Source organism: Emydura macquarii, unplaced genomic scaffold (genome assembly GCF_026122565.2).
Source record: "Emydura macquarii macquarii isolate MOO-44397 ecotype Brisbane River unplaced genomic scaffold, CSIRO-AGI_Emac_v2 contig_1253, whole genome shotgun sequence".
Lineage (NCBI taxonomy): Eukaryota > Metazoa > Chordata > Testudines > Chelidae > Emydura > Emydura macquarii.
In genome coordinates this window covers 101,259,390-101,285,128 of record NW_027131390.1, presented here as the reverse complement: position 1 = coordinate 101,285,128, position 25,739 = coordinate 101,259,390, and the positions used below count along the sequence as shown (strand labels likewise).

Here is a 25,739-nt window from a genome sequence, read left to right as displayed (position 1 = left end):
GATATACTATTAAAGGTAGAATGTAATAATTCCAGTCATCACTTGCACACTAATCACTTGTTTTGGTCTTTTTGTAAAGGAATCACGTGTAATTTTATTTAAAAGGGGGAACACACAACTATGGGCCCCATTGTGAAGCCCTTACTTACATTGGTGAGCAGTAATTCACACAAACTGCTCCAAGGAAGTCAATTGAACTAGTTGTGTGAATAACTGCTCCTGCAACCTGAGTAGCAAGTCCACAATCTGGCCATATCTAGTCTAATTCTTGGAATGATTTTTCTTCTGTGGCTAATTATAACACAAAAATAGAAACTCGCTATGGAAAAAGAGTTCTTGATGTTCAGTCAGCAGAGCTATTTGCTGTAGGGCTTCCCAGCATATGTGAGGTTCACTAATGGAGCTAGAAACGAGGTCACTGAAAAACATGAACGTAAGTAGCCACCCAAACGATTCCACTTGGAATGACACCATACATGGGAACTTTCAGTCCAAAAGGATTTTTATAAGAAAGTTACGAATAGTTCAAAAAAGGGGACTGTTTGATGGAAGTGGCTCTTCAACAGTGTAGCATGTACAACAATACACAACAGTTTAGGACATGAAGAGAAGAATACTTTAACCAACACAAAGTGAAGGGGAAATTTAAGTAGAATGTAATTACCTGAGCTGGATATTTCCTGGAACAAACCTTGCTCTTAAAAAAGTGCCCTGGGATCTTTAATGACTACAAATGATCAGGACCTTGATTTTATGGTTTATCTCAAGTATAAGGAACTAGTGTTTCAAGATTATTTTGGGTAAACACGGTGATTTATCTATACAACTGTTCTGACTGTTGTGTATTTCACCTTCCGAGCTAGAGACGGACTGCCATTTTGTATTCACTTCAGTGCAGACTGTCTTAAACAGACACACACTATATGCTCTCTCATGGATGTCTTACTTTTGTTCTTTCTTAGTTTTAATATCTTACTCTAAAATAAGAGGATTAAAATTGAAAGTAGCCATTTGATCTTTATATACAAAAGAGCATAACAATAAATACGATAAATTGTTCCTGCAGCACACAATTTGTCATTTGAACATAATGAAGTTAACAGATTTATTACCTAATCTTCTTGCAAGTCCAAAGTCAATGAGTTTGATTCTTGCACCAGTCTTGTTGACACACATAATGTTTTCCGGCTTCAAGTCCAAATGGACAATGCCCTGCTTATGGATGTACTGAACTCCTTCCGAGATCTGCCTCATGTATTTAATACACTCTATCTCTGTCAGTTCAAAGTCCTCATCAATGATTCGTTCAAAGAGTTCTCCTCCAGAAACACTGGAACAAAAAAAAAGGGGGGGGGGGGAGTTATAGGATTTTAAAAATATATATATTAATTATATATATATATATTTATTGGTAAACTACCATTATACACTCTGAGATGGGTTCACATTGCTAGCAGGTCCTGAAGGGTTTTGAAGGTCTTTTAGGAAACAGCTTTTGTGTTTTAATGGAGATTTCCACACACACTACAGAAAAAAGATCTCTCGTAAGCTGTTTTTGTGCATGATGTAGATCAGTGGATCTCAACCTTTTCCATACTGAACCTTGTTTTCGTTACCAGTCCCAATCCATGTAGATGGATCTAGCAATAACAGAAGGGCAAGGTGGTTGTGACACTCTGACATTTGCTTATGATCCCCCTAATATTAAAGAACTCGAGAAAGGAATTCAAAATTGAAAGAAAACCAAACACATGGTGGGAGAAGAAACTGTGGATCTTAAAACAAGAAGGGCTGGATCCAGGGAAAGGGAGAAGCCTCTGGCTGCATTTGCAGGAAGGGGATGTGTGAGGGAGGGAAGGGGTACAAAATGACTGGAGAAGGAAGATTCTACAGTCAGAATAAAAAAAAATTAGTTATTTTTGATACTTTCTAAATTACTCAACTTGTTCTACTAATGTCCAAAGATGGGAAATACTTTTTATTTATGCTGTGGGTGACACATGAATAAGGGAGAGAATGGTGAAAAGCACCCTTGCCCTTGTAAATCTGTTGTAAATGAAACACTGCACACTCTATATGGCTTAATATTTGGCAACATTTACTCTCACTGCCAAATGCATATTTCAGTTACAGAAGGAAAACATAACTGAAAGGCATTTCAATGTTTATAAATTGTCAGATACACGGTAAGAAATTCTATATCCCTCATGTATTAAATTGAAATAGAAACATCTGGAGTTCTGGACTCCTTTTGTTACTTTAACTATAACGTTTCGGAAAATACATAATTAGAGTAGCTACTGCAGTTTCCTACTAAAAAGTATTGGAGAACTAAAAATGGAAACAATACGGACAGCATGTGCTTGACAAACTCAAATGATTACATGGATTACTATGTAAGGCTAAGACAATGGCTGGAGTGCTCAGATAAACACATCCAAAATTCAAGTTTCTTGGTTCTAACAGTTTATGAGTTCAATATGTTAGCAACCAATCCAGAGATGTTTATGAAAGCATCTGTTCTCAGAAAGTATGTGCTTTGAGAACTGTGCAGTTCCAAAATAAATATCAGCCTTGGACTTTACAAGAAATGCAGAGGAGACAGCAGGCAGCTTCTTGTCAGAGACAATCATGATATTTAAGTTAAAAGAGGATTCCCAACCAAAGACCTTATAAATTAAAAAGAAAGGACAAAAAACCTTCAAGTGAAACATACTTCAGTGGCTGCTTAAAATAGACCTAATGACTAATCTGAACAATTCTTTTTTTGTACTATAAATGCCATTCTTCTTGGCTCTGCATTTGCAGAGTCTATGCCATTATCTCTAGTATATCCTTTTAGCCATGTAAGATGGAAATGAACTTCTGTCGACATACGTGCATGCTGTTCTCTCCCCTCATTCCTCTGGCTATTCTGGTAATGTCATCAAGATAAACTGTGCTTGCATTTCCTAGATTCTTGGTGTTTCTTTTATTTCCTGCACTTTATATTATATTAGAAAAGCGGTGTTGTTTACAAGTAGCTTCTTTTTCTGGTTGTGTTTTTAAAGGTTCTTTGAAGTGGTGGATTGATCAAGTGTAGCCCAAGTTCCATGCACTGAAAGAGGGAGTACTGTTTTTATTTCATGCAGTTCGAACAATGGACAGTGAGAACATCAGCGAAGGGCCGATCCAGTCAATAGGAATCTTTCCATTGATTTCAATGGGCTTTGGATCAGGTTCTTGAGAAGCATACCCTTCAGGATGCATCTCACAGCAACTGCACTCCTTAGCCACCTGTTATTTTAAGATTGTGGCCCCCAGAGACACTATTGTCATTTAAAGAACCTCTTTTGGAGTTTCCTTGTGTGAAATCTTTTCTTCACCACATTTTTTGACATATACTCAGGTTCAGATCAAATGCATAGGCTTGCTGATTTGTGACAACTCATTCATACCAAATGAATGGGGGATTCATTTGCACTTTAATAATCTCAGGTTTATTAGTCTATGCAAACATAAATTTGCCTTATGGGTCAAGTGAAAGAATCTGAAGGCACTTACTCCTGAACTTTCAAAGCAATTCACAGGGCATTACATTTTTAAAATTAAAAAATTCTCCTTGCTGCTGGAATATCTACTGAGACAGGAGTACTTCTATATTTGGAAATCAAACTGCCTGGCATTTGATTGTCCCTGGATCTCCAAGCAAGGTGACAAACTAGACAAATTGGAGGATTTTCAGAGAAGAGCAACTGAAATGATTTAAGAGGGTGGAGGGATTGATTTATGAGAACCAATCAAAAGAACTTAATAGCTATATCTTGGCTAAGCAAAGCCTTTGGTAACTACAGACATTTAAACCGCTCAGATTATTTGCATAGGGTATACACCAAGGAGAGATACAAAAGGAAATAACCAGATATTTTGGGATGAAATTAAAAGAAAAAATGTAGGCTGAATATCAGGAAAAAAAATCCTCCTAGCAATGAGGTCTGTAAGACAATGAACAAGTCTTCTAGGGGAAATCTTGGAGACATGTAAAACTAGAGGGTACAAAGCACTGAAATTATAATATAGGGAAGAATCCTGCACTGGAATTTTGGGGGATGGACTCAGTGACCTAATACATAAAATCTCTGCATACACAAGAGACAAATATCCACACGCACAGGGTAAGCTCTTTCAGTCGGGTTAGTTTCAAGGGGATTATGGCTGTATGGCAAGTGAGTCAGATTGTTACTATTATTTCTAAATTAATTGTAAGTGGTTTTCAGTCTTCATTCATATTCATACAGAAACAAATTCTCTTCTTGAAGATACACTATCAATGGGAATAGCATACATACATTACAAACGCAGAATTTGGCCCACGATAGATATACACATGATCAGATTTTTAAAAGAATTCATCTCACAGGGTGGCTGGCCTCTTGAAATGAAACAGGTCCAGCGCCACTGTGCTAGAACAGGTGCTCCCAGTTTGGCCAATTAAGAGGGCAGGGCAGCACCTGGGGTATGAAGAGCCAGGCTTTCAGGCTTTGTCTACACTCGAAAAGTAAGTTGACCTAATATAGGTCAACTTGTAGCCACTGCGGTAACTGAAATTGACAAGAATGACAGGGAATGCAGTAAGGAAATGCAGTGTCTACATTGACACTTTGTTACCCTAACTACACCCATCTAAGCCCTATACCTCTTGTTGAGGTGGTTTTATTATGTTGGCATATCAAGGGAGTTACGTTGGTGGGAGGAATATTTGAAGGTGTACACCTCCACTGTTTTGTTGACAAAAGCTGACTTTTGTCGACAAAACTCTCTAGTGTAGACCAGCCCTCAGTAAGCACAAAGGATCAGAATCAGCGGAGTCCCCTGGGAGAAGCAACAGGAAGGAACCTACTGAGGAAAAAGTGCCTCCAGAGAGAAAGTGCTGGGAGGTGATATTCAGCTTAAAGGGCAAGGAAGAATCCTGTAGGAGGCTCTAATGCACAAGGGATAGAGAAGCAAAGGAGGAAATCCCCTGGGAGCTGTAGCCCAGAGTGGGCTGAGGAACTGTTTTTGTCTATGATTGGAAAATAAAATTGCCTGGAAAGAGACTCTGGGTCTGGCAATAGATCCTGTGTGTGCTTACAGCTCATCTCCCATCAAGCCACTGCAATGAAGTTTCCAAAAGTGCTCAATACACAGCAGCAGCTCCTTTAGAGAATAATGGGAGCTGTTAAATGCTGAGCACTACAGAAAATCTGGCCACTTCATTGGAGTGGACCAATGGGAGATGAGCCCTTTCGGAAATCTGGCTACATTTTTATACCCTGATGAGAACAATGGGAACTGCTTGGCTGTTGAGATCTTCTGAAACTCTGGCCTGTAAATGCTGATGTGCAAACATAAGCTAGCTTAAAACCTAAAATCATGCCTAAACACAGACTAAAATAACTAAACTCTGTGGTATTTAAATGCATCTTATCTTTTAAAATAGCTGGTGGGTTGGTGGTGGGGGAAATTAATAGTGTGTAGAGAGACAGGCTATCCAGAACCCTTTATACATTTCCTTCTGTTTTCCATTAGGTCTGCCAGCTCCCAATTCCAAACTAAGTAGGGTTTTTCCTCCCCCAACCATCACTAACTTGCTCAAGTTTTAAATCCAAAAATAAAAAGCACCATCTTATATTTAAGCACCAAAGTTGCATAACAAGGATTCAATCTCTGAAATATGGTTGTGCTTTCACGCAGTCTGAACATGCACCAACTTCAGACAAGTAGAGCTACGTTCTCTTTGCTTAAAGCAATCTTCATTTTGCAAGGAAGATCAAGTCAGCAATAAAACTCCCTTCCTTTCCCTTTTTATGCACCACAATGGGAAGCAGCTGTGCTGGGACCATAGCAATTGACCTATCGTTTTGGGCAAAATATCAACAGCAACCAAGAGTTGATTTTCTTTCTTGCTGCTGCTGCTACAAATACAGCATTCACATTAAACAGGTGCACCGATAGATTATGCAACTGTCATTTTGGTCATACATGCTCTCATTGCTTGTGGAGTCTGAACATTGCATTCCAAGCTGTAATGTATTATACAGATTCCCATCTTGAAAAGCATTCCAGCACCAGGACACCTTTTGAGCCCTGTCTTCTGCAAAAGTGGAAGAATACACACTATGATCTACATATAACTATGGTGGTTGATGGCAAGATAGATTAAATGGCTAACACGTAGTTAGAACAGTATGATGTTGCTCTGTACTCTGATTCGTATGTTGCATCTCTGCCACTTTCAGTGATGGTGTGAGCTGGGCCACAAAGTGATTAGTGTATATAGACCCGGTGAGCATGGGAAATGGGGCACCATTGGTTTATGACACAACTAGGAAGTAGCACAGATAGTCTTTGAATGTGATCCTGATTAGTTTTTCTTGGAGCGAAGGATGGTAACAGGGACTTGAGAGTGGTGGGAAGGAATGAAAGAAAACAAAACACGTATCCTCAGTGCCTTCTGTAACTGCTAAGTCTGGGCGATGAGTTAGGGAGACTCTGTGTGGTGAGATTAGGGGCCGCTCAGGTTGCGTTGAGCCAGTCTGGGTGCTAGAGAGCCAGGGAGAACTATACAATACTGTTTGCATCCATTAACTTCAATTTAGAATTCTCTTTGTGTTTATCTTCTATCTAGATTTTCTATAGCATCCTTCACTGTAGTACCCAAGTGTTACATAATCAAGTCTCATATCTTCTCTGCCAAGGAGACTACTACAGGTTGATCCACTGGACTTAAGGATGCAGACAGAGGACCCTGCCTTTAATGAAAAATAAATGTTGCTTCTAACAATGGTTGAGTACTGTAGTTAACTTTTTTTGCTCCTTTAACAGATATGATTATAAATGTGCTGAGTGGAATTTTTCATAAAAGTTCAGCTATTCTGTTAGACTTTGGCTTTGGTGTTTGCATTCTGAATCACATCTTTCACTTCTGTAAATTATTGATTAATTCATTCATTGTGCACAGCTGTTCCATCATCTATGAAAAATGACTGGCCAGTATTTAAATAAAGACTTGGTAGTACTTTATCTAATGCATGCTTAGAGATTGCCACATCAAATAAAGAATAATAATCTTGTCCCCAAACCTTTTCTCATTTCTAGAACCAATCTGGAACTGAAGATTCTGAAATATTTGGTTATATTTTTCTCTCCAATTGGTATTTTTGATTCTCAAATTCCTCTATGTTTCCACATTCCAGCTGGAAGCAGAGAGAAGAAATACCAGAAAAGTACCATTCCTTCAGTATTACCAACTGAACCAGATGCAGGACGCAACAGAAATCTCATAAGTATCTGTGCTCATGAAATTTTTAGCCAGATTGTATAGGCTCTGGTGTATCTCCATTGAAATCAATGGAGATACATTAGGAATAATTTGGCCAAAGATGTTAACACTTGGATGAACTTTGGATGATTTATGTGACCAAAACACAAAATCTGGCCTTTCTGAGAGTCACCCATCAGTTGATAATGTTTTATACAAAAAGGGCAACTTATTTTTAATTATCTGTCACGGTGTCAGCAGACCTTCACACACTGGGCACCAACAGACTAAAACTTACTCTTAATTCTTTCCTCTAGTAAGCTCTGGGTTATACTTACATTTCCAAGACCATGACGATGTTGGCTTTTTCTTCAAAAGCATCTACACACTGGACAAGTTTTGGATGATGTAGACAGTTCATGATGCTGATTTCCTGTCTTATATTTTCTTTATCCTTAGCTGAGTATGCTTTGAAAAATTTTCCTGCCCAAACTTTTCCAGTTTTCTTCTCAACAAGTTTAAAGACTTGTCCAAATTTCCCCCTGAAAACATATAACTATTTCCATGAAATAATTTTTAATATTTTATGGTCTACTAAGACTAAAACCAAAACTTAACTAAAAACTTTTTCAGAGTGGTTAACTCAAATCTTGCACTGAAAACACATGATCACATGTATTAGTCCAAGTGCTGTCCAAGACTGAACCGGGCATACTAATTTGCAAAATCATCTTGATGAATATTACACTCAAAAGGTGAGATCTTCACACAGTATACATGCTGTGGCTCGGCTGAAGTCAATCCATGCTGATCTGCAAGAGCTGAGGATTTGACCTGAAGGCTCAATTCTGACCTTAGTTAGGCTGGTGCATATCACCAGGAACAATAAAAAAATAAGCACCTATGCTTGTGTACACTGATATTACAAGCAAAACACCTACACACACATGTATCTACGATCCTGTAGCAGCCCAAAGTTCCCTAATTAGAGAGTCTCTTCACTCTCTGATACACATTGCTCCCATTAGCACCCGTTACACATACATGTGCAGAAAGAATGGGCTTCTGGAGCAGCGGTTTGTAAACTTTCTGAGCCGAGCCTCCCCTTTGAGTTACAGTTTTTGGTTGCGCCTCACCCCAACCCAGACAAAATTAGACACATGCAAAGGTATGCTTGATAGCCTGCTCATACGCCTAACAGAGACCCTAGCACAACTGTAATTCCATTACCGACCCCTGTCAGTTTCAAATGCACAGACACTTACCAATGGCACAGCCACGGCTTCCTCAGCAGTGGTCTGCTTCTAGTTTGCAGCCAGGCTGCACCGCTAGGGCAGGGCCAATTCCTGCCCCTCTGCCCCTCCCCCCTCTGGTAATTCAAGGTGAAGGAAGGCACATGCGACAGTCTCTGGGGGCAGAGCCAACGCTGGGCCCGGAGGCTGCTGGGAGCGGAAATCAGCTGCAGCGGATGCTGACACTGAGCCACAGGCTGGGTGGCCTGCTGAGGTGAGTCAGGGGTTGGAGGTAGCCCTCCCTCCCCACCCCAAGTGGGGGCTGGCCTGGGCCCTGCCAGGAGTGGCTAGTACAAGCCACCTGGCATTGCTACTCATCCCTCCTGAATGTTCCTCCATGCCCCCAAGGGGGCAAGCTCAACACTTTGAAAACCTCTGTTCTAGAGGCTCCAACATTATTAGTTCAGGCTACAACTGCTAATGTGAGCTTACCTACAGCTCCACCTTCAGCATAACCCTTACAAATGGAAAACATAATAAGAGACAGCTAGTTTTGTTCCAGAGAAAAATATACAGAGGCAGGATCCTGCACCCTTGATCGCCAGCAGCAGAACAAGTCCCTCAAAGCATATCCTGGCATGCACTTTGCATAGCCACAAGCCTGAGTACTGAGACGTATAGCCAACTTAATCATTGACCTTCAATGAGCAATACTATTAATGTGTTTGCTTTTGGGAATATGACCACTGTCAACAGAGAATCTATCCTACCAACAGGGAGGAGAGTTTAATCTCATTAGCGCTAATGGATATAATGGAGCTGTAAATACACAGTGGGTTTCTGCCTTTCAGATAGACTTCACAGCAGAGAATAAAAAATAAATCATTTAAGCATTTATGGGCTTCATTCTCCTCACCAGAAGCACATGTAATGTCTATTTAAAAATATCAAATAATGGGACTGAAGAGCCTTTATGAAGAGAAGACCAGACCCCTTCAGAATCTACTTTTTACTGTACACAAGAAGCCCAGCTAGAACGCTAAGAAGGTAAAGCATCACACTGCAAACATTTAAGAATGCATCCTCCTAGCTCTTTATAAGCCTAGAAAACACAGTCTTCCAAGGACTAAAATGAGAAGCCTAATGTTCTACTTACGATCCCAATCTCTCTTCAATATTGTAGAACTCCGAAACCTTTTGTTCTTTATTTATAGCAACTGTTCGATAGTCGAGCTCTGTTTCTTTCTCTTCTATAAATGAGGATTAAGAACTGTGATTAAAAAAAAATCATACCACATGTATTAAAGACAGAGAGATTAATTTGCCTTGATAAAATTATGACCTTCTTACCATCATCAGATAGCTCAGCTTCATCCTTAGGTTCTATTAAAAAAAGGGGGGGGGGGGAGAGAGAAAGAAAAAATACAGATGATTGAACTCTTTACTGAATAGGATGCAAATGCTTAAAGAAGGTAATCTTATTTGACAAATTAAGACCCTTTTGGGTAAACAATTGATCTGATGGTTAGATACCAAAAGGCTGCCATCTTAGAGGGTCTGCATACTAAATATACAGTAAAAATCTGTTCGTTCAATCTCAATTTACTAAATTAAAATCTGGTGGCAGAAGCTAGGCACTTCTGCTGTCATCAGTGTAGAATATCCTTTGAAGAGAAAGCAGCTGGTTAATATGTCTACTAGGAACATAAAATGCAAGGAATCAGATCACTGGATCATTTAATAGACTGCCTTCAGAATGCTTCAGAGACAGGGAAAAAAATTAAAATCATTAATCCCATGAAGTCCCTAATTGTACAATGCCTGTGTATAGGGCAAATATGTTTCTCACTCTTGCATCCAAAGTGTAAAAAACAAAAAAAGCAAAAACCTCTGAGAAAGGCTGTTCTTTGAAGCTGACCAGCCAAATTTTGCAAACCCAGAGCTTTGGAAAGCACTGAGGATGGGGTGGAGATTAAGGATAATCTCGGTATGGCCGAATATCTCAACAAATACTTTGCCTCCATTTTTAATGAGGCTAATGATGAGCTTGAGGATAGTGGTAGGGTGGCTAATGGGAATGAGGATATGGAGGTAGAAATGACCACATCCGAGGTAAAAGCGAAACTCGAACCGCTTAATGGAACTAAATCGGGGGGGGGGGGGGGGGGGGTGGTGGATGGATAATCTCCATCCAGGAATATTAAAGAAACTAGCACATGAAATTGCAAGCCCATTAGCATTTTTAATGAATCTGTAAACTCAGGGGCTGTACCGTATGACTGGAGAATTGCTAACATAGTTCCTATTTTTAAGAAAGGGAAAAAAAGTGATCCAGGTGACTACAGGCCTATTAGTTTGACATCAGTAGTATGCAAAGTCTTGGAAAAAATTTTGAAAGAGAAAGTAGTTAAGGATATCAAGGTTAATGGTAATTGGGATAAAATACAACATGGTTATACAAAAGGTAGATCGTGCCAGACCAACCTGCTCTTTTCTGAGAAGATAACAGATTTTTTAGACAAAGGGACTGCAGTGGATCTAATTTATCTAGATTTCAGTAAGGCATTTGATACAGTTCTAACATGGGGAACTATTAGTTAAATTGGAAAAGATGGGGATTAATATGAAAATTGAAAGGTGGATAAAGAATTGGTTAAAGGGGAGACTACAGTGGGTCATACTGAAAGGTAAACTGTCAGGCTGGAGGGAGGTTACTAGGGGATTTCCTCAGGGATCGGTCTTAGAACCAATCTTATTTAACCTTTTTATTACTGATCTTGGCACAAAAAGTGGGAGTGTGCTAATAAAGTTTGTGGATGACACAACGTCGGGAGGTATTGCCAATACAGAGAAGGATTGGGATATCATACAGGAAGATCTGGATGACCTTGTAAACTAGAGTAATAGAAATAGGATGAAATTTAATAGTGGAAAGTGCAAGGTCATGCACTTAGGGACTAATAACAAGAATTTCTGCTATAAGCTGGGGCCACATCAGTTGGAAGTAACAGAGGAGGAGGAGGAGAACCTGGACGTATTGGTTGATCACAGGATGACTATGAGCTGTCAATGTGATGTGGTCATGAAAAAAGCTAATGTGGTCCTTGGATACGTCAGGCGAGGTAATTCCAGTAGAGATAGGGAGGTATTAGTATCTTTAAACAGAGCGCTGGTGAGACCTCATCTGGAATACTGTATGCAGTTCTGTTCTTCTTTGTTTAAGAAAGATTAATTCAAACTGGAACAGGTGCAGAAAAGGGCTACTAGGATGATCTGCAGAATGGAAAACCAGCCTTATGAGAGGAGACTCAAAGAGCTTGGTTTGTGTAGCCTAACTAAAAGAAGGTTGAGGGAAGATATGATTGCTCTCTAGAAATACATCAGAGGGATTTGTGTGCCACGGAAGGTGGAAGGTTCATGTTTTTAAAGATCTCGGTGGCGAGGAAGGAGCAGTTAGACAAGAGGGAAGTGCTCACAACTAGTTTTATTCACGCAGCACTTAATAATTAGAATGACAAGGAAAAGGGCTGCAAGACATGAGAAGAAGACGCTTACCAACACAAGGATAGGGAGATGCATTCTCTATCCTGCAAGCGAGTTGCAACCAGGGAGCCAACCCACCCGGGGCATCCGCTAGTGCCTCGACGGATCCATGGAGAGCCTCAAGCCGAGCGGTGCCTGGGGGTCCCTATACACCCCTCTTCTCCTCAATTCTAGCGATAAGTTTGCTGGCTACTGATTACGTACATCTCAATCCACTTAAAGATTGGGCCTTAACACTTGGTTTCTGTTAGTCTATTAGCTAGGGGTATTCGGGACTTTCCACCCAAAAGCTGCAGTTAGTTGTTTACAGTTAAAGCTTCCTTGCAGCTGGTCTAAGCAAATTTTTTTGTCTGTTTGTTAATCTAAGTAGATTCTATGCTATTTTCATCCCGAGGGTATTTCCAGGCCCCGGAGATAGTACCTCTTATCTTCCAGGGGCCTTCCGGAAGATAGTGCCAAATCTGGCCCTCAGGAGGCCTTAACATTGCTGAAAAAGAAGCCTACTCTGGATTTCAGGGCCTACTCCTGCCAAGCTAAGCAGCTTTCACGTTACAATAATCTTGCGTGCCCTACAGGGATAAATACCAGGGAGGGAGAGAAATTATTTGAATTCAGTGCCAATGTGGACACAAGAACTAAGGGATATAAACTAACCATCTGGAATAGCCTTCCAAGGGGAGCAGTGGGGGCAAAAAACCTAGCTGGCTTCAAAACTGAGCTTGATAAATTTATGGAGGGGATGGTATGATGAGACAGCCTAATTTGGCAATTGACTGATCTTTGACTACTGGTGGTAAATATGCCAATGACCTGTGAAGGGATGTTAGATGGGGTGGGTTCTGAGTTATTACAGAGAATTCTTTCTTGGGTGTCTGGCTGGTGAGTCTTGCCCCCATGCTCAGGGTTTAACTGATTGCTATATTTGGGGTCGGGAAGGAATTTTCCCCCAGGGCAGATTGGCAAAGGCTCTGGGTTTGTTTGTTTTTTTGCCTTCCTCTCTAGCATGGGGCACGGCTCACTTGTTGATAGATTCTCTGTACCTTAAAGCTTTAAACCATGATTTGAGGACTTTAATAACTCAGTCATAGGTCTGAGGTTTATTACAGAGTGAGTGGGTGAGGTTCTGTGGCCTGCATCGTGCAGGAGGTCAGACTAGATGGTCATATTGGTCCCTTCTGACCTTAGAGTCTATGAGTCTGAGTGGCCTGAATACTAGGGAGTTGTGAGGTTTCATAGCTACCAATGTAACTCTGCATCCAAACGGCTGAACCTGACTATCTGACCCTGCCACTGAGTCTGTGCACTCCTAACCACGTGATTTAACTTCTCTGTGCCAATGGATTTACACTATTTATTATTTATACAAAGCCCCAAAACATGGTAGGTTCTTACCAATATGAAGCTGGATGCAGTGACCAGTAATAAAAAAGTAGGGATGGGTGAAGGAAGGTGGGCAAGGTGCACAGTATAAGATTATACAGTTATTGGGTTATGTAACATGCACATCTTCATGTGACAATAGAGATTAATTAGACCTTCTCAATCTTCCTATAACACCCAGTAGATGGTGATGAGTCTGCCAACTGGTAGCCAGACAAGTTGAGTGGATTTAACGAATTAACAGCAATCCCATCAGGCCCTCTCCTGGCTGTGTTTGTGATATTTACATGCCTGCAGCAGAGACAGATTGGTCTGCAGTCTGCCACTGTAGCAGGGAAGTAAGAAGGGAAGATTGCCCTCTCCCGCTCAGTGAAAGCCGTGCTCAACTTTTCTCCTCTGGAAATCACACTTACACTGAGCACTGCACATCTCCCTCCCCTTTTAAGGGCGGCATGAAGGAGCAGATCCCATCCTCATTGCCAATAACTGTGTCTGCCAAGTGTCCCAGAGCTGGACTTGCTGAGTATGCAACTTGTGCATCGCTGCATCAAAGGCTTGGCCTGGGAGCACTGTGGTCCATGGGTGGAAGCTCTAAGTTAGTTAAAGGATACATCTCCCCTGTGGTTGAACTCAGTGAAGCTAAGCTTAAGTCTTCCTCAGTTGGAAGCCACTGTTACCAATTGAACATCGAAGCTGGCCAGGTGTACTTTGCTTCTTTATAACTCATTCCATTCCTTTAGCAATGTTCCATCAGGGTCGATGGTGAACACATGGCAACCTGCTCATTTCACTCTCCTGATAAGAATAATAATACTTTGCACTGCTAAAGCACCTTCCATTGGAGGATCTCCAAGTGTTTCACCAACACCATGGGACCTCAACATGTTTGTGAGGCAGGCATTAAGCCTACTTTTAGAAATGGGCAAACTGTGGCTAAAACTAGGTCTTCACCAGTGCTTAATTGCCAAGGCTGAAGCAAGTAGGTGCTGGGACTCCAGCCATATTTTTATTTTCATAACTGATGCAGCAAGCTCAGGGAGGCCAGGGCTATGAACTACCAAGCCTAGAGATGCTGGAGTTCAGTCCTGGCAAGCCCTGGCACAAATTAAGTACTAGTCTTCGCTCCCCAAAAGCTGTGTTTTTACAGCGAGGTAACTAACACACACTAGCTATCTCGCTGAAAAATCCGAGTGGAGACAAGTCTCTGTAGATTTTTACCAGAATACAACCAGGCAAGATCAACTACAGGTGCAAGGTATAGTGTTGCACCATCCTAGTTACAATGCAGTAAGAACTACCAGCATCTTGTCTCCTCTAGGATTTTCCAGTGAGAACTAGCATGCATTAGTTATCTCATGTAAACACCACCCACACACACACACTTTTTTGAGCAATAAAGGCATAGCTTTAGTTACTTGGCTAGGAGTTTACAGTGGTCACAACTCACAGGCCTGATTTGCAGGTGTGCTGAACACCCACGTCCCACTGACTTCCATTGGAATTTTTGGGTTCAGCATTACTGAAAATCAGGCCTTAAGTAACTTACCCAAGTCAGTTGCAGCATCAAGGACAGAACCCCAGAGTCTTGGCTTCCAATCTCCTGCTGAAATCACTAAACTACCCTTTCTCCCCGGTACAAGGCATTGCATTTCTACAGTGGATTTCACAACCAAATGATAAGACGGGTTGGGTATTTGCATTGCAATACTTTGTAGGCGCTCCAGCCTCACTGTGCTTAGGATTGTGCAAACAACAAAATCTTCTCTCTTCATTAAAAAAATTATGTTGTTCATTTTCACCCATCACAATCAGTGATAGTTCTTGGAAGTACACAAGAAAAGGAACAGTCTGACAGTTTCCAAATCTAAGTGTGTTCTTCCTGCAACCAAAGGCAGGAGGCATTCCAACAAAGGGAATTTTTGTTATCAACAGCCTGCACAGTCCAGCTTATAAATTTACTGTTACTCTTATTGCTTTTTTCCCTTGAAGAGAAAATTGATCCTTGATTCACAGCAACCTTTTAGATTTTCTTTTAAATAGTAAGAGAAAGTAATTACACCAAAATAGCTCCAATTTAGCTGCTCAAGCAAAAGAACAAATTACTTCTGTATGGAAATATTTGACAAAAAGCTGTGGAAGGTCTTACTCCCACAGTACTGTGCGCCACTGTGCTGTTATTTTGCCCTGATGTGTCACTAAAAAAAATATTACAAACGCTCTATGGCTTTATTTGAACTAGGTGAGAACACAAAGGCATATATAATGTATTACAAAACAGGACAAAAGAGCTGGAACACATAATCCATTGCCCAAAGACAGGCAGTAGGAAATATGGAAAAATAATTAGTTCTCCTTTATGTTCCAATTCTGGACTTTTTAGTGCCCCGCAAGCCCCTAAAAGAGGTCTTCATATTCAATGTGTGTGTGCATAAATATAAGCATGCAATATATCATTTATTCAGCTATGTCCTTGCAAATGTTTGTTTCTTTGTTTTTCTGTGTTTTGAACATATGGGCCTTGTTCAGTGTAAGTTACAGGATGCTTAAACTCTTCTCTGTGAAATTCTCTGTTGATAAAGGCTCAAGGGAAAAAAGTTGAATGGTGTTGGTACATATCCCCAAGAGCACATAAAACAGGAGTAAGATATTCTGGAATGGTAACTGGCTCAAAAATTCTTTAGAAAATTGGATAGTCTTATAAGGTGCCAGTCTGACAGGCACAGCACTGGAGACTGAAGTCTTCTCTCTGCAGATCATGGGCAACTGAGTTACAAAATCTTCCACACTGACTCACTAACATGCTTCAGATCTGAAGTCTCTAGGAATGAGAGGTTAATTCAGCTTCCCTGCCCTTAGCTTCTCCACTGAGGCTACCACAAATGTGCCAGCTGGTAACAACAGTGGTGATGTTTTTGGTGGTGTATCCACTATAAAGTAGACAGAGCCCACCAATTCATTTCCCATAAGTCACTAAACAGCATTCTCAAACTGGATTAAATCTGAACCTATAACTCTTGGGCGAAATGTTCCGTATCTCACTACAAGTACCCTGAACTACAGAAACTTGTTAACAAATATAGATAAACAAACATACATTAGCAAATGCAGTTGACACACAATTCATTGCATTCCTAAAACAGGCAGAAAAATATTGGCACAGATTTTCCAAATTAGGTAGATGCAAAAATTGATCTGCCCAGATACCAATGAAGCATGCAAATGGCTCACATCAAGCATTAGCAATAATAAATTTCAGGCACTGGCACTCGTAAGTTGCCAGTTGGAATGTACAAATGTATGTTGGCAATTGGCTGCACCTACCTTGGAAAATCCTGGGCCATTATCTAATAGCGTTTAATCATTTTTCTCAGTAAGGACTAACCTCTTTGTTTCTCTCCTACTTTTACCAGTTCTGATTCTTGACTGGGCTCACTTATGCCATACACATTAGCAGCTCGCACCCGGAATTTATACTCCCGATCAGCTAGCAGAGCCTTGATATTGTAGGAAGTGCTACGGCAAGTAGTGAGATCTGTCCATTTGTTATCCACTGAGTTCCAGGTTTCCACAGTGTAGGACTGCACAGCGCTTCCACCATCATAAGAAGAGCCATACCAAGAGAGTGTGAGGGAAGAACTCTGTATGTCCGAGGCACAGGGTGTTCCAGCTGGGGGATCAGGTTTATCTGCAAATGGGGACATCCAAAAATACATTAGTTCAAACAAATTAATTCTGTCACCTTGTGACGTTCCCCTCTGCAATCTGGACTGTTGCATTGTTATATCACCCCAATCCCTCACTCTTGGAGCCCGTCTTGCACTTGCTGTGCTGTGTGAACCCCCACTCCAGGGTCAGCCCACGCATAGCCTCCTGCAAGCAAGCTGCACCTAACACAGTAAGTGAGTGCTCCTGGCCAGCCACTCATGGGATTATGCAATAGAATGATCTCAGCAAATACCCCCAGTCCCAGATGCAACCCTAGAAACTTCTGTCTTCGCTGTGCTGTCCACTGAACAATGCAAGCGTATAATCAGTTCATCAATTTATCATAGAAATTGATATGCACCTGCCTTGTTATTTCAAATGGAGTCTCCACACACCTTAAACCAAATGCATTGTTTTAGGTAAAACAAACAAATTTATTAAGTACAGAAAGATTTTAAGTGATTATAAGTCAGAGGAAAGCAGGTCAGATTTGATCAAAAGTATATAAAAGGCAAATCACATTTTAAACTAAGTTTAACACTTTCAGCAACCTTACATATTCAGATGGTTCTCTCACCACTGGCTGGCTGGTCTGCCTCCAGCCAGGCCCTCACCCTGTGATGCACTTGAGTTGTTTGGTGGTGTTGGTAGATGGAGGGGGAAGAGCTCCTCACAGCCAAAATGTCCTCCTTTTTAATGTGTTCCTTCTACCCCTCTAGAGCCTTGCGCCCTCCCTCCTCCTCCCCCAGCTTTCAGGGTCAGGTGACAAACAGTATCCATGCATGGTTTTCTCCACGTCCTGAGACACTGTGGTTCTTTGTGGATTTGCTTGTTGATGTCTGGATTGGTCCTTTGTTCTTGGAATGCTGAGCTGGGTCGTTCTATACAAGTCTTAATGAGATGTGAATGGCCGTCCAGCTCCATAGAGTTTTGCCTTGATCTACCTCAAGCCATGAGACACATATTTGGGAAGAATACATAGCAAAGCCTCATAACCATGACATTGCAACAAACATACTACTATAACCATAATGTTCAGCACGTCATGAGCATTCCAAAAACATCTTACATGACATCCTTTGTATTAAACAGTACACAATTACACTATAAGGATGAACCTGAATGATACACAATCACATCATATGGATGCACATGGGGTGCAGTGTGTCACACACTTACTCAATCATTAATCATTATTTCCCCACCTGATCCATAGAACTTAACTGTGACCTCTTTTGGTTTGTAATTGTTACATCTAGTTAGATATATACTATACATTTGATAAATCGTTTATTAAAAGTAGTGCTGCCAACTCTCACAATTTTATTGACAGTCTCAATGTTTTGTGTTTCCTTAAAGCTCCTGCTCCTGGAGTCTTGCTACTAAAGAAGCAAGTTTACATGGTTGCAAAGAAAAAACTTGAAAACGTGTGTACCCAAAAGGCTCAAAAACCAGAAAGCAAGTGAAAAGAATCATGATTTTATCTCAGAGCAGTGTTGTGAGGAGTTTTACAGATGCGGAAGTGGGCACAGAGGGAATAATTACCCTGCCCAGGGTCACACAAGAAGTCTATAGCAGAGCAGGGAATTGAACTGGGATCTCTTGAGTCCTCATCTAGCACTCTAATCACTTGACCAGCCTTCCTGCCCAGAGTTGTAGGCCAAGCTACTAAGGAGAAATGAGGCCTGATTCAGTGTCCACTGAACTCAGTGGTTTCAATGGATATTGAATCAGGCCTATCAGGAGCATCCACCACCAGTAAAAAAAAAAAAAAAAAAAAAAAAAAAAAAAATCAGAAAATTTCAACACCAGAGATCCCCCCCCCACCCAACATCTAAAGTTCAAATATCCTCTTCTGATTTTTTTTTTAAACTTCCCTGAAAAATTCTACCATGGGATGGGATATGATGTGTGAAAACAGGCATATATAATGGGCTTTTTAAGCTTCAATCTTAAGCATGGAGCAACTATACTCAATTAGGGGCTCACTCCTGCAGCGCTTTGTTGCATGAGTAAAGCCTGCAGGATCAGGGCCTACATGTGCCATTTGGGTGCAGCTCTGGTAAACAACACAAAGAAGCCTCTCCTTTCTCCGGACTCTTTTAAAATTAAATGTAATGGTTAACTCAGAAATTAAGTAGATAAATGTTTTTCTGAGACAGAAAAATGCTGACCCTTTTGTTTTAAAAGTACTTATTAAAAAAAAAGAATGGTGTTGTTAATTGCTTCAGAAACCCTGAAAAATATACAGAATATCTTGTGCTGGAGTAATCCGCTCAGAACGGCTCTTAAAAATAAAATCTGTAAGATAATGATGATGATGATCTGGATGAACTAATGGTCAAAGGTTGATGGTAACATCAGGAAAAAGGAATAAAGTGCTGTGGAAAATTAAGGGGGTGGAGAGAGAGATTCTGTGGTGATGCAAATGTCTCTGTAGATTATACAGTGGTACAAGAGATGAGTATAGCTTCATTGTGTGAAGTGCTGTAAAAACACATAGTAAGACACTGGCCCCTCTTTGTAGATCTTATATAATCTAAATAGACAAGACAGACAAAGGGAGTATCATCATTTCCATTTTATAGGTGGGGAACATAGGCACAGAGGCACTTGTCTAAGTTCATACATGAGGTCAGCGGCAGAGAGAAAAATTGAACCTCTATCTACTGAGTCCTGGGCCAGTGCCTTATCACGGACTATGATTTCTCTCAAGCAGCAGCAGGGTACAAGAAGATGCAAGGTAAAGCAGATGCTTTCCCCCCCTCCCCATTTCTTCCTTTCCATTCCTTTTTTAGAGCCCCCATCCCATGCTCTAGCTTCTCATGCAACCTAACCAATGTTACATAACCAATGCAAAAAATGTAAAAAACCCAATAAATCACAGAACTATGCCCTAAGTCAACCATGGCAATACTGGATCAAACTGACCATCACAAACACTTTACCTTCCTTGTTTCTGTGGGTTGCTTTCTATCTGTAACCCACCATCACCATGCTGCTCCCCTCAATGTGTAAATTACACCAATTTATACCCACTTACCAGGGGGTCAGTTACACAATTACAGCAACTTGACATGTAACTGACAGCACCATTTACAGGCAGTGTTGTTGTAGCCATATCGGCCCCAGAATATTAGAGACAAGGTGGGTGAGGTTTCAGCCTTCATTCTTAAAGAAAAAGTAAGTTTCTAGCCCTCGTGGCTGTGGAGAAAGCTCCAAAATGTGACCCCTGTGCACCCTAAAGACTCAAAAGGCAGAAGACAAATAAAACCACCACAACTATTACTTATGATTTTAAAGTCAATCTCATGATTTTTGGTGAGCCTGACTCATGATTTTTGAACATTTGGGGTTGGCAATACGGAGCAACCCAGCATGTAGAGGCCTGCATCAGGTAGGGTCGCTGCCTGCTCGTGAGTCAATATGGCCCTAAGAACTCCCAAGGGAAGGGGTCAGGCTGGTCAAGGGCAAAGGAAGCAAGCTGAACGAGGGGGAAGAAGGCTCCATGTTGCAGCCCACATGTCATACACTGAAGCAAAAGGACACTGGACAATTGAAGGGGCTCTGACCCCAGCCCAAAGAATGCCCTGGAGTGACAAGAAAACGAAAGAAGGGACACACGTTTATTGTTTTCTTATGATAAGTACCCTCCTGTGCTTTATATGAGTAAGTAAAAGAGCAATGATGTATTAGACTCTGGGCAAAGTATCTGACTGTGGGCTTCACAATATAGCACATCTCTGAGGAATGGGAAACTAAATCAGAAGTGTCACCCTTCGTGGTGGAGTTCTGGGAGAGGAAATCTTTAAGTCTGGGGGAATCTGAAGGGCCAGCACTGTGCCCAGGGAGGTTAGACCTCCTCTCAGAAGGAGGTGGCAGACAGAAGTTTTGCACCCAGAGTGTGTGCTTAGGGACCCAGAGATTGGGGCACTGGATGGACTCCATTCAAGCTTTGGAAGCGTAAAACCCCTGGGTATCCAGGGGACTCAGAGGCTTCGACTCCCCTCACAGCAGTCTTGTGGGTGGCTGGAAGGAGGCACCCGGCCACATCTGTGACACCCTCTAGTGCTGCAGAAGGATGACAGTGTAAAGGAAAAAGGGACAGTTTGATCAAATTATATTAGTTCTGCATTAGTGCTAAATATTTAGTTTATTGATTAAAATAGGGACAATTTTCTCTCCATTGAATACTAGTTATTTTTGTGCTTTGACTGGTTTAACTTATCCAAAACCCTTTTTTTTTTTTTTTTTTTTTGTAATTTCAAATTCACCAATAAAAAAAGAGTTTCTCAAAATGGAATGTAAAGGGTTATAACTTTTAACGGGGATAAAGAATTTTCAGATGCACTCACCATGAGAGTCTCCAGCAAGAAGATAACCTAAATTATTAAGTCTCTTTATCTGTACTCATTTTTGGCATCACTTAAAACACCAGTCCACTAGGAGTTATCATTACACAGCAGACCTCTAATTCAACCCCAAAATATCAGAGACCAGATGCAATTTTGACCTTAACCTCCAGAATGGCTTATTGCCTTTTTATTTGTTAAAGATTCAGGGCCTGATCCTCTGGTAGCATAAAGGGGCCTTAAAGAGGGCATAAATTCCATTTACATCCACTTTTAGGCCCCTTTATACTGCTAGACTGGTGTAAAGCTGCCTTCATGTAAACAAGATTCTGCAGTGTGACTCTTCACAGGTCCAATCTCCAATTCCAGGGTACTTTTTCCAAGGTGTTGATGTTTTACTATCATTTCTTATTTCTATTATGGTAATGCCTATAGTCATCAACAGAGAACAGGACCCCACTGTGCCACACTCTCTACAAACACCTAGTAATGGCCAAGCCCTACTCTGAGGCGTTTACAATCTAAATAAATAAGGCAGACAAAGGGAGGGAGAAAGGAACTATTATTATCATCCCCTATTTACAGATGGGGAACCAAGGCACAGAGAAACAAAGTGACTTGTCCAGGGTCAGACAGAAAGACTGTGGCAGAGTGGAGACTTGAATCCAGATCTCCTGAGTCCCAGTCCAGTGCCTTGACTACAAGACCATCCTTCTTCTCCATCTTATTAACACTACTGGACAATCTCCTCAGGGCGATGGATAGAGGGCAGATCTCAGTGCTCATATCACTCACCCTATCAGCAACATTATAAAGTACAGCACAGGGTATGATGTTGATGGAGTACATGGGTCGAATCACAAAACTCCAAGAGTGTTGATAGCTAATTGCTCCTTTTCACTACAAATCATTACGTGTGGAAACACTACATAATGTTCCTACCTTGCCTGCCTAGCTCTTCAAAATTCATCTGAGATTGTGTGAAACGACGCAGAGACAACACAGGCTCTGCTGCCAACAACATGCTAGCGACACCCTGCTGTATTTCTAATAAACACCTTCATCACAAAGATGTCCCAGTGCCTACAAGAGATCAGCACCTGGATAAAGATCAGCTGGTTCAAACCAAACCAAAGTAAGCAAAGGGAAATCACTCTGAAGAACCTAGCTGGGACACCAACCTTCCCCCCAACCTCTTTCGGAGGCATCTACTATGGTTTGTCAAAGTAGCGTGAAGCCAAAGGATTATGCTGGACACAAGACTAAGTGTGGACAACCGGACAGTATCAGTGACAAAAAATTGCCTTCTACTACCTTCAGCTTGCTATGGGACTTTGCCCCTTCCTGCAAGGGGAGGACCTGGCCACCATTATCCATCTCTAGAGTGGGATACCGTAATTCAGTATCTTGCACTGAAGTTGAAAACAACAGAGATTCCAGTTTGTGTGGAACGTGGCAGCCTGCCTCCTCAATGGGACAGGCTGCCAGCAGCACATGACTATGCACTCTGCACTGGCTCCCACCTAGTTCCATCACCAAGTTGAGGTTCCAGTGATGATCTCCAAAAATATCAATGGGTCAGGACACAGCTACATCAGTGACCTCTCCATTGAAGACTTGCCTAGACAGCTGCAGTCCTCTTGGACAGCGGAGCTCACAAAACCTAGGACGAAGCATGCAAGAGCCAGAGATAAGACAAACATTCCTTGTCAAAGGGATTTGGCTATGAAGCAAATTAGTAGACAAATTTAGACTAATCCTAAATCTGATTGCCTCGAGAATGCACCACCCTTCTGATAATTTTTCCCACCAGGAGAAAACCCAAATCAAAAACAAACAAAATGATGCAAGAAGAAGTTCTTGAATCCAGGAATAGAGAGGGAGCACACTACTGCCAGATGTCCGCTCCAGGACATGAGCTGTAGATCTAATTCTCCAGTGCAGCATGTACTTATTATGGTGGTGGGTGCTACATAAAACAGATGATCTAATCTAATCTAAGCATTTTCTGGGTATTGTCACATGACATTCTGTAGGTAGCTCTGTTCATTTTACCACACCTACAAAATTTACTTTAAACTACAGACTGCATGGCATCATTTAGCCTTGGTATGCAGAGAATTTGCAGATGCTCCCTCCATTTGTCTGTTTTGTTTCTCACCAGTTTACTCTGTGGGGATTTAAAAGGTTATTCTGTATATTCATCTGTCTGCTTTGAAGGCTAAAGCACTTTGCCAAAACACATTCCGTTCAGGAATACTGAAATCTCCTCTAGCATGATTAACAGCTTCCAGAGGTAGAAGCTAGTGTTTTGGAAATGGGCGAGAAGGTTAAGCATGCTTCTATTTTGTCCTCCAATTTCAGTGTTTAATATACCATTAATGTCCTGGGGCAGGCTAACTTCAAACTAATACTTCAGTTTTATGTGATGTTCAAGCCTTCACATACACAAACATACAAAACGTGAGAGACTTATCTCATTGAGGACCTCACACAAACTCCCATTGTACCATAATTTGCTATTTCCTTTTCCAAACCCAAGCCATAGCCATGATCCGGAACTAGAATTAGAACTAAGTGAAAGGGTATGCAGAAATATGCTATTGTTTATGTTTACTTACATAGGAACGTACTTCTGAGAAAACAGATTTTTTTAAAATGGACTTCCCCTGAGTAAAACTTTACCATAACAGCTTAGACAAATAAAGGTGCATGTGTTTTTCTCCCCAAGGCTAGTTAACATGCATTTGCAGGAATTTATCAATGATCCTGAACTTAATGAATCATTTAAAAGGTATAGTATGCATATGATTTCTCTTTGGTGTCCCATTGAAGCTGATTGTACTAGCTGTTCTTGCGTTGGTTTAGAGTTCCAGGCACTAACAGATAATGTCACTATATCTGTCCAAAATGTTTGCAACAAAACCTTAAAATACATGAAACTCACACAGTTTTGAGAATTGTTCCAACTTTGAAAATCAGACAAGATACATCAAAAGATTCATGAACCTGGGCCATGTTTGGAGCAAATGAATTACATCACTTTCACTGTTATCCTTGTGGGGGTGATGCGTTACTACGGCTGGCCAGAAAACAAAAATTCTATTTTGCGAAAAAGTTTGAAGTTTCAACATTTATTTTCGTTCTGCACTGGAATGAAAACTAGACCTTTCAAAAAAATTTGCGCTCAATCAACGAAACACATGAGAGTTCCACGCCAGAATACCCAATAGCCCAGTGGTTTGGGCACTCACCCGGGATGAGGAAGACCCAGGTTCAAGTCCCTGATTTGGAGGCGGACCTAGGCCCCCCACCTCCCAGGTGAGTGGGCTAGGCTAGGCTAGGCTATAGAGTCACTCTCTCCTGTTGGAGCTGTTCCACTTTGTAAAAATAACTAAATATTAATTGAGCTACAGAGAGAGATTGTATAGCCCAGAGATAAGAGCATTCGCGCTTCCTGATTCAGAACAAGGATTTGAACCTGGGTCTCCCACATCCCAAGTGAGTGCCCTAACTGCAAGACTACTAGATATGCTGGGGTTGCTCTCATTAAGTCTGGATCTGAGAAACCTCCCCAATAAAAATGACCCCCCAAAAAAACATTTTTCTGCAAAAAAAGTTTCAGGTTTGACAAATCTTCATTTCTGACAAAAAAAAATAATGAGTTGAATGTTTCCTGACCAGCTGCCCCAACACCCTTTTGTAGAGCTAGTTATTGGGAAGGTAGATTTGGGGTAACATTTTTAAAGCACCTAAGTGACTTTTTAGCCCAAATCCCTTTCTCTGACGTCACTTAGACACTTTGTCTCTTGGATGTTCAATTTGACTTAGGGCTTCTTCACACTTACCTGGAAATTCGGCGGCAGTCGACGGGAGTTACGCAAACCACGCAGAGTAGTTTGCGTAACTCCCATTGACTGCTTCTGCGTGCTGTTCACATTGCGCTGAGCCGACAGGAACAGCGTTCCCGTTGGCTCAGCGCTATGCTAGTTGAGGGGGTGGACTTATTCAGTCGATTCCCTCATCGATTGAGCGGGTCTCACTGACTGCTCAATCGATCATGCAAGATCGATCTGGCGGCAGCGAATTTGCCGCCACCAGTGTAAACGTAGCCTTAGTTTCTTAAGTGCCTCCGTCACTTTTGAAAATTTGACCCGTAATTAACAGAGTTGATTGATCACTACAGGTAGTTATCAGCAAAAACCAACTTGCTCTAGTTCTATAACTGGAAGTGGGATCTATAGAAAA

The 25,739-nt window shown here is 41.3% G+C and overlaps 1 protein-coding gene across 3 annotated transcripts in view; it reads right to left on the bottom strand.

Moving 5' to 3' along the window:
- Positions 1-25,739, bottom strand: part of MYLK (myosin light chain kinase) — a 325,439-nt gene that overhangs the window by 28,612 nt on the left and 271,088 nt on the right. For all 3 annotated transcript variants that reach the window (XM_067549625.1, XM_067549626.1, XM_067549627.1), the window contains 5 exons: positions 16,817-17,119; positions 9,862-9,894; positions 9,668-9,761; positions 7,618-7,821; positions 1,113-1,330 (listed from right to left, as the gene is read on the bottom strand). In XM_067549625.1, coding sequence (XP_067405726.1) covers positions 1,113-1,330; positions 7,618-7,821; positions 9,668-9,761; positions 9,862-9,894; positions 16,817-17,119 — 852 coding nt within the window. The remainder of the gene's footprint in view (positions 1-1,112; positions 1,331-7,617; positions 7,822-9,667; positions 9,762-9,861; positions 9,895-16,816; positions 17,120-25,739) is intronic.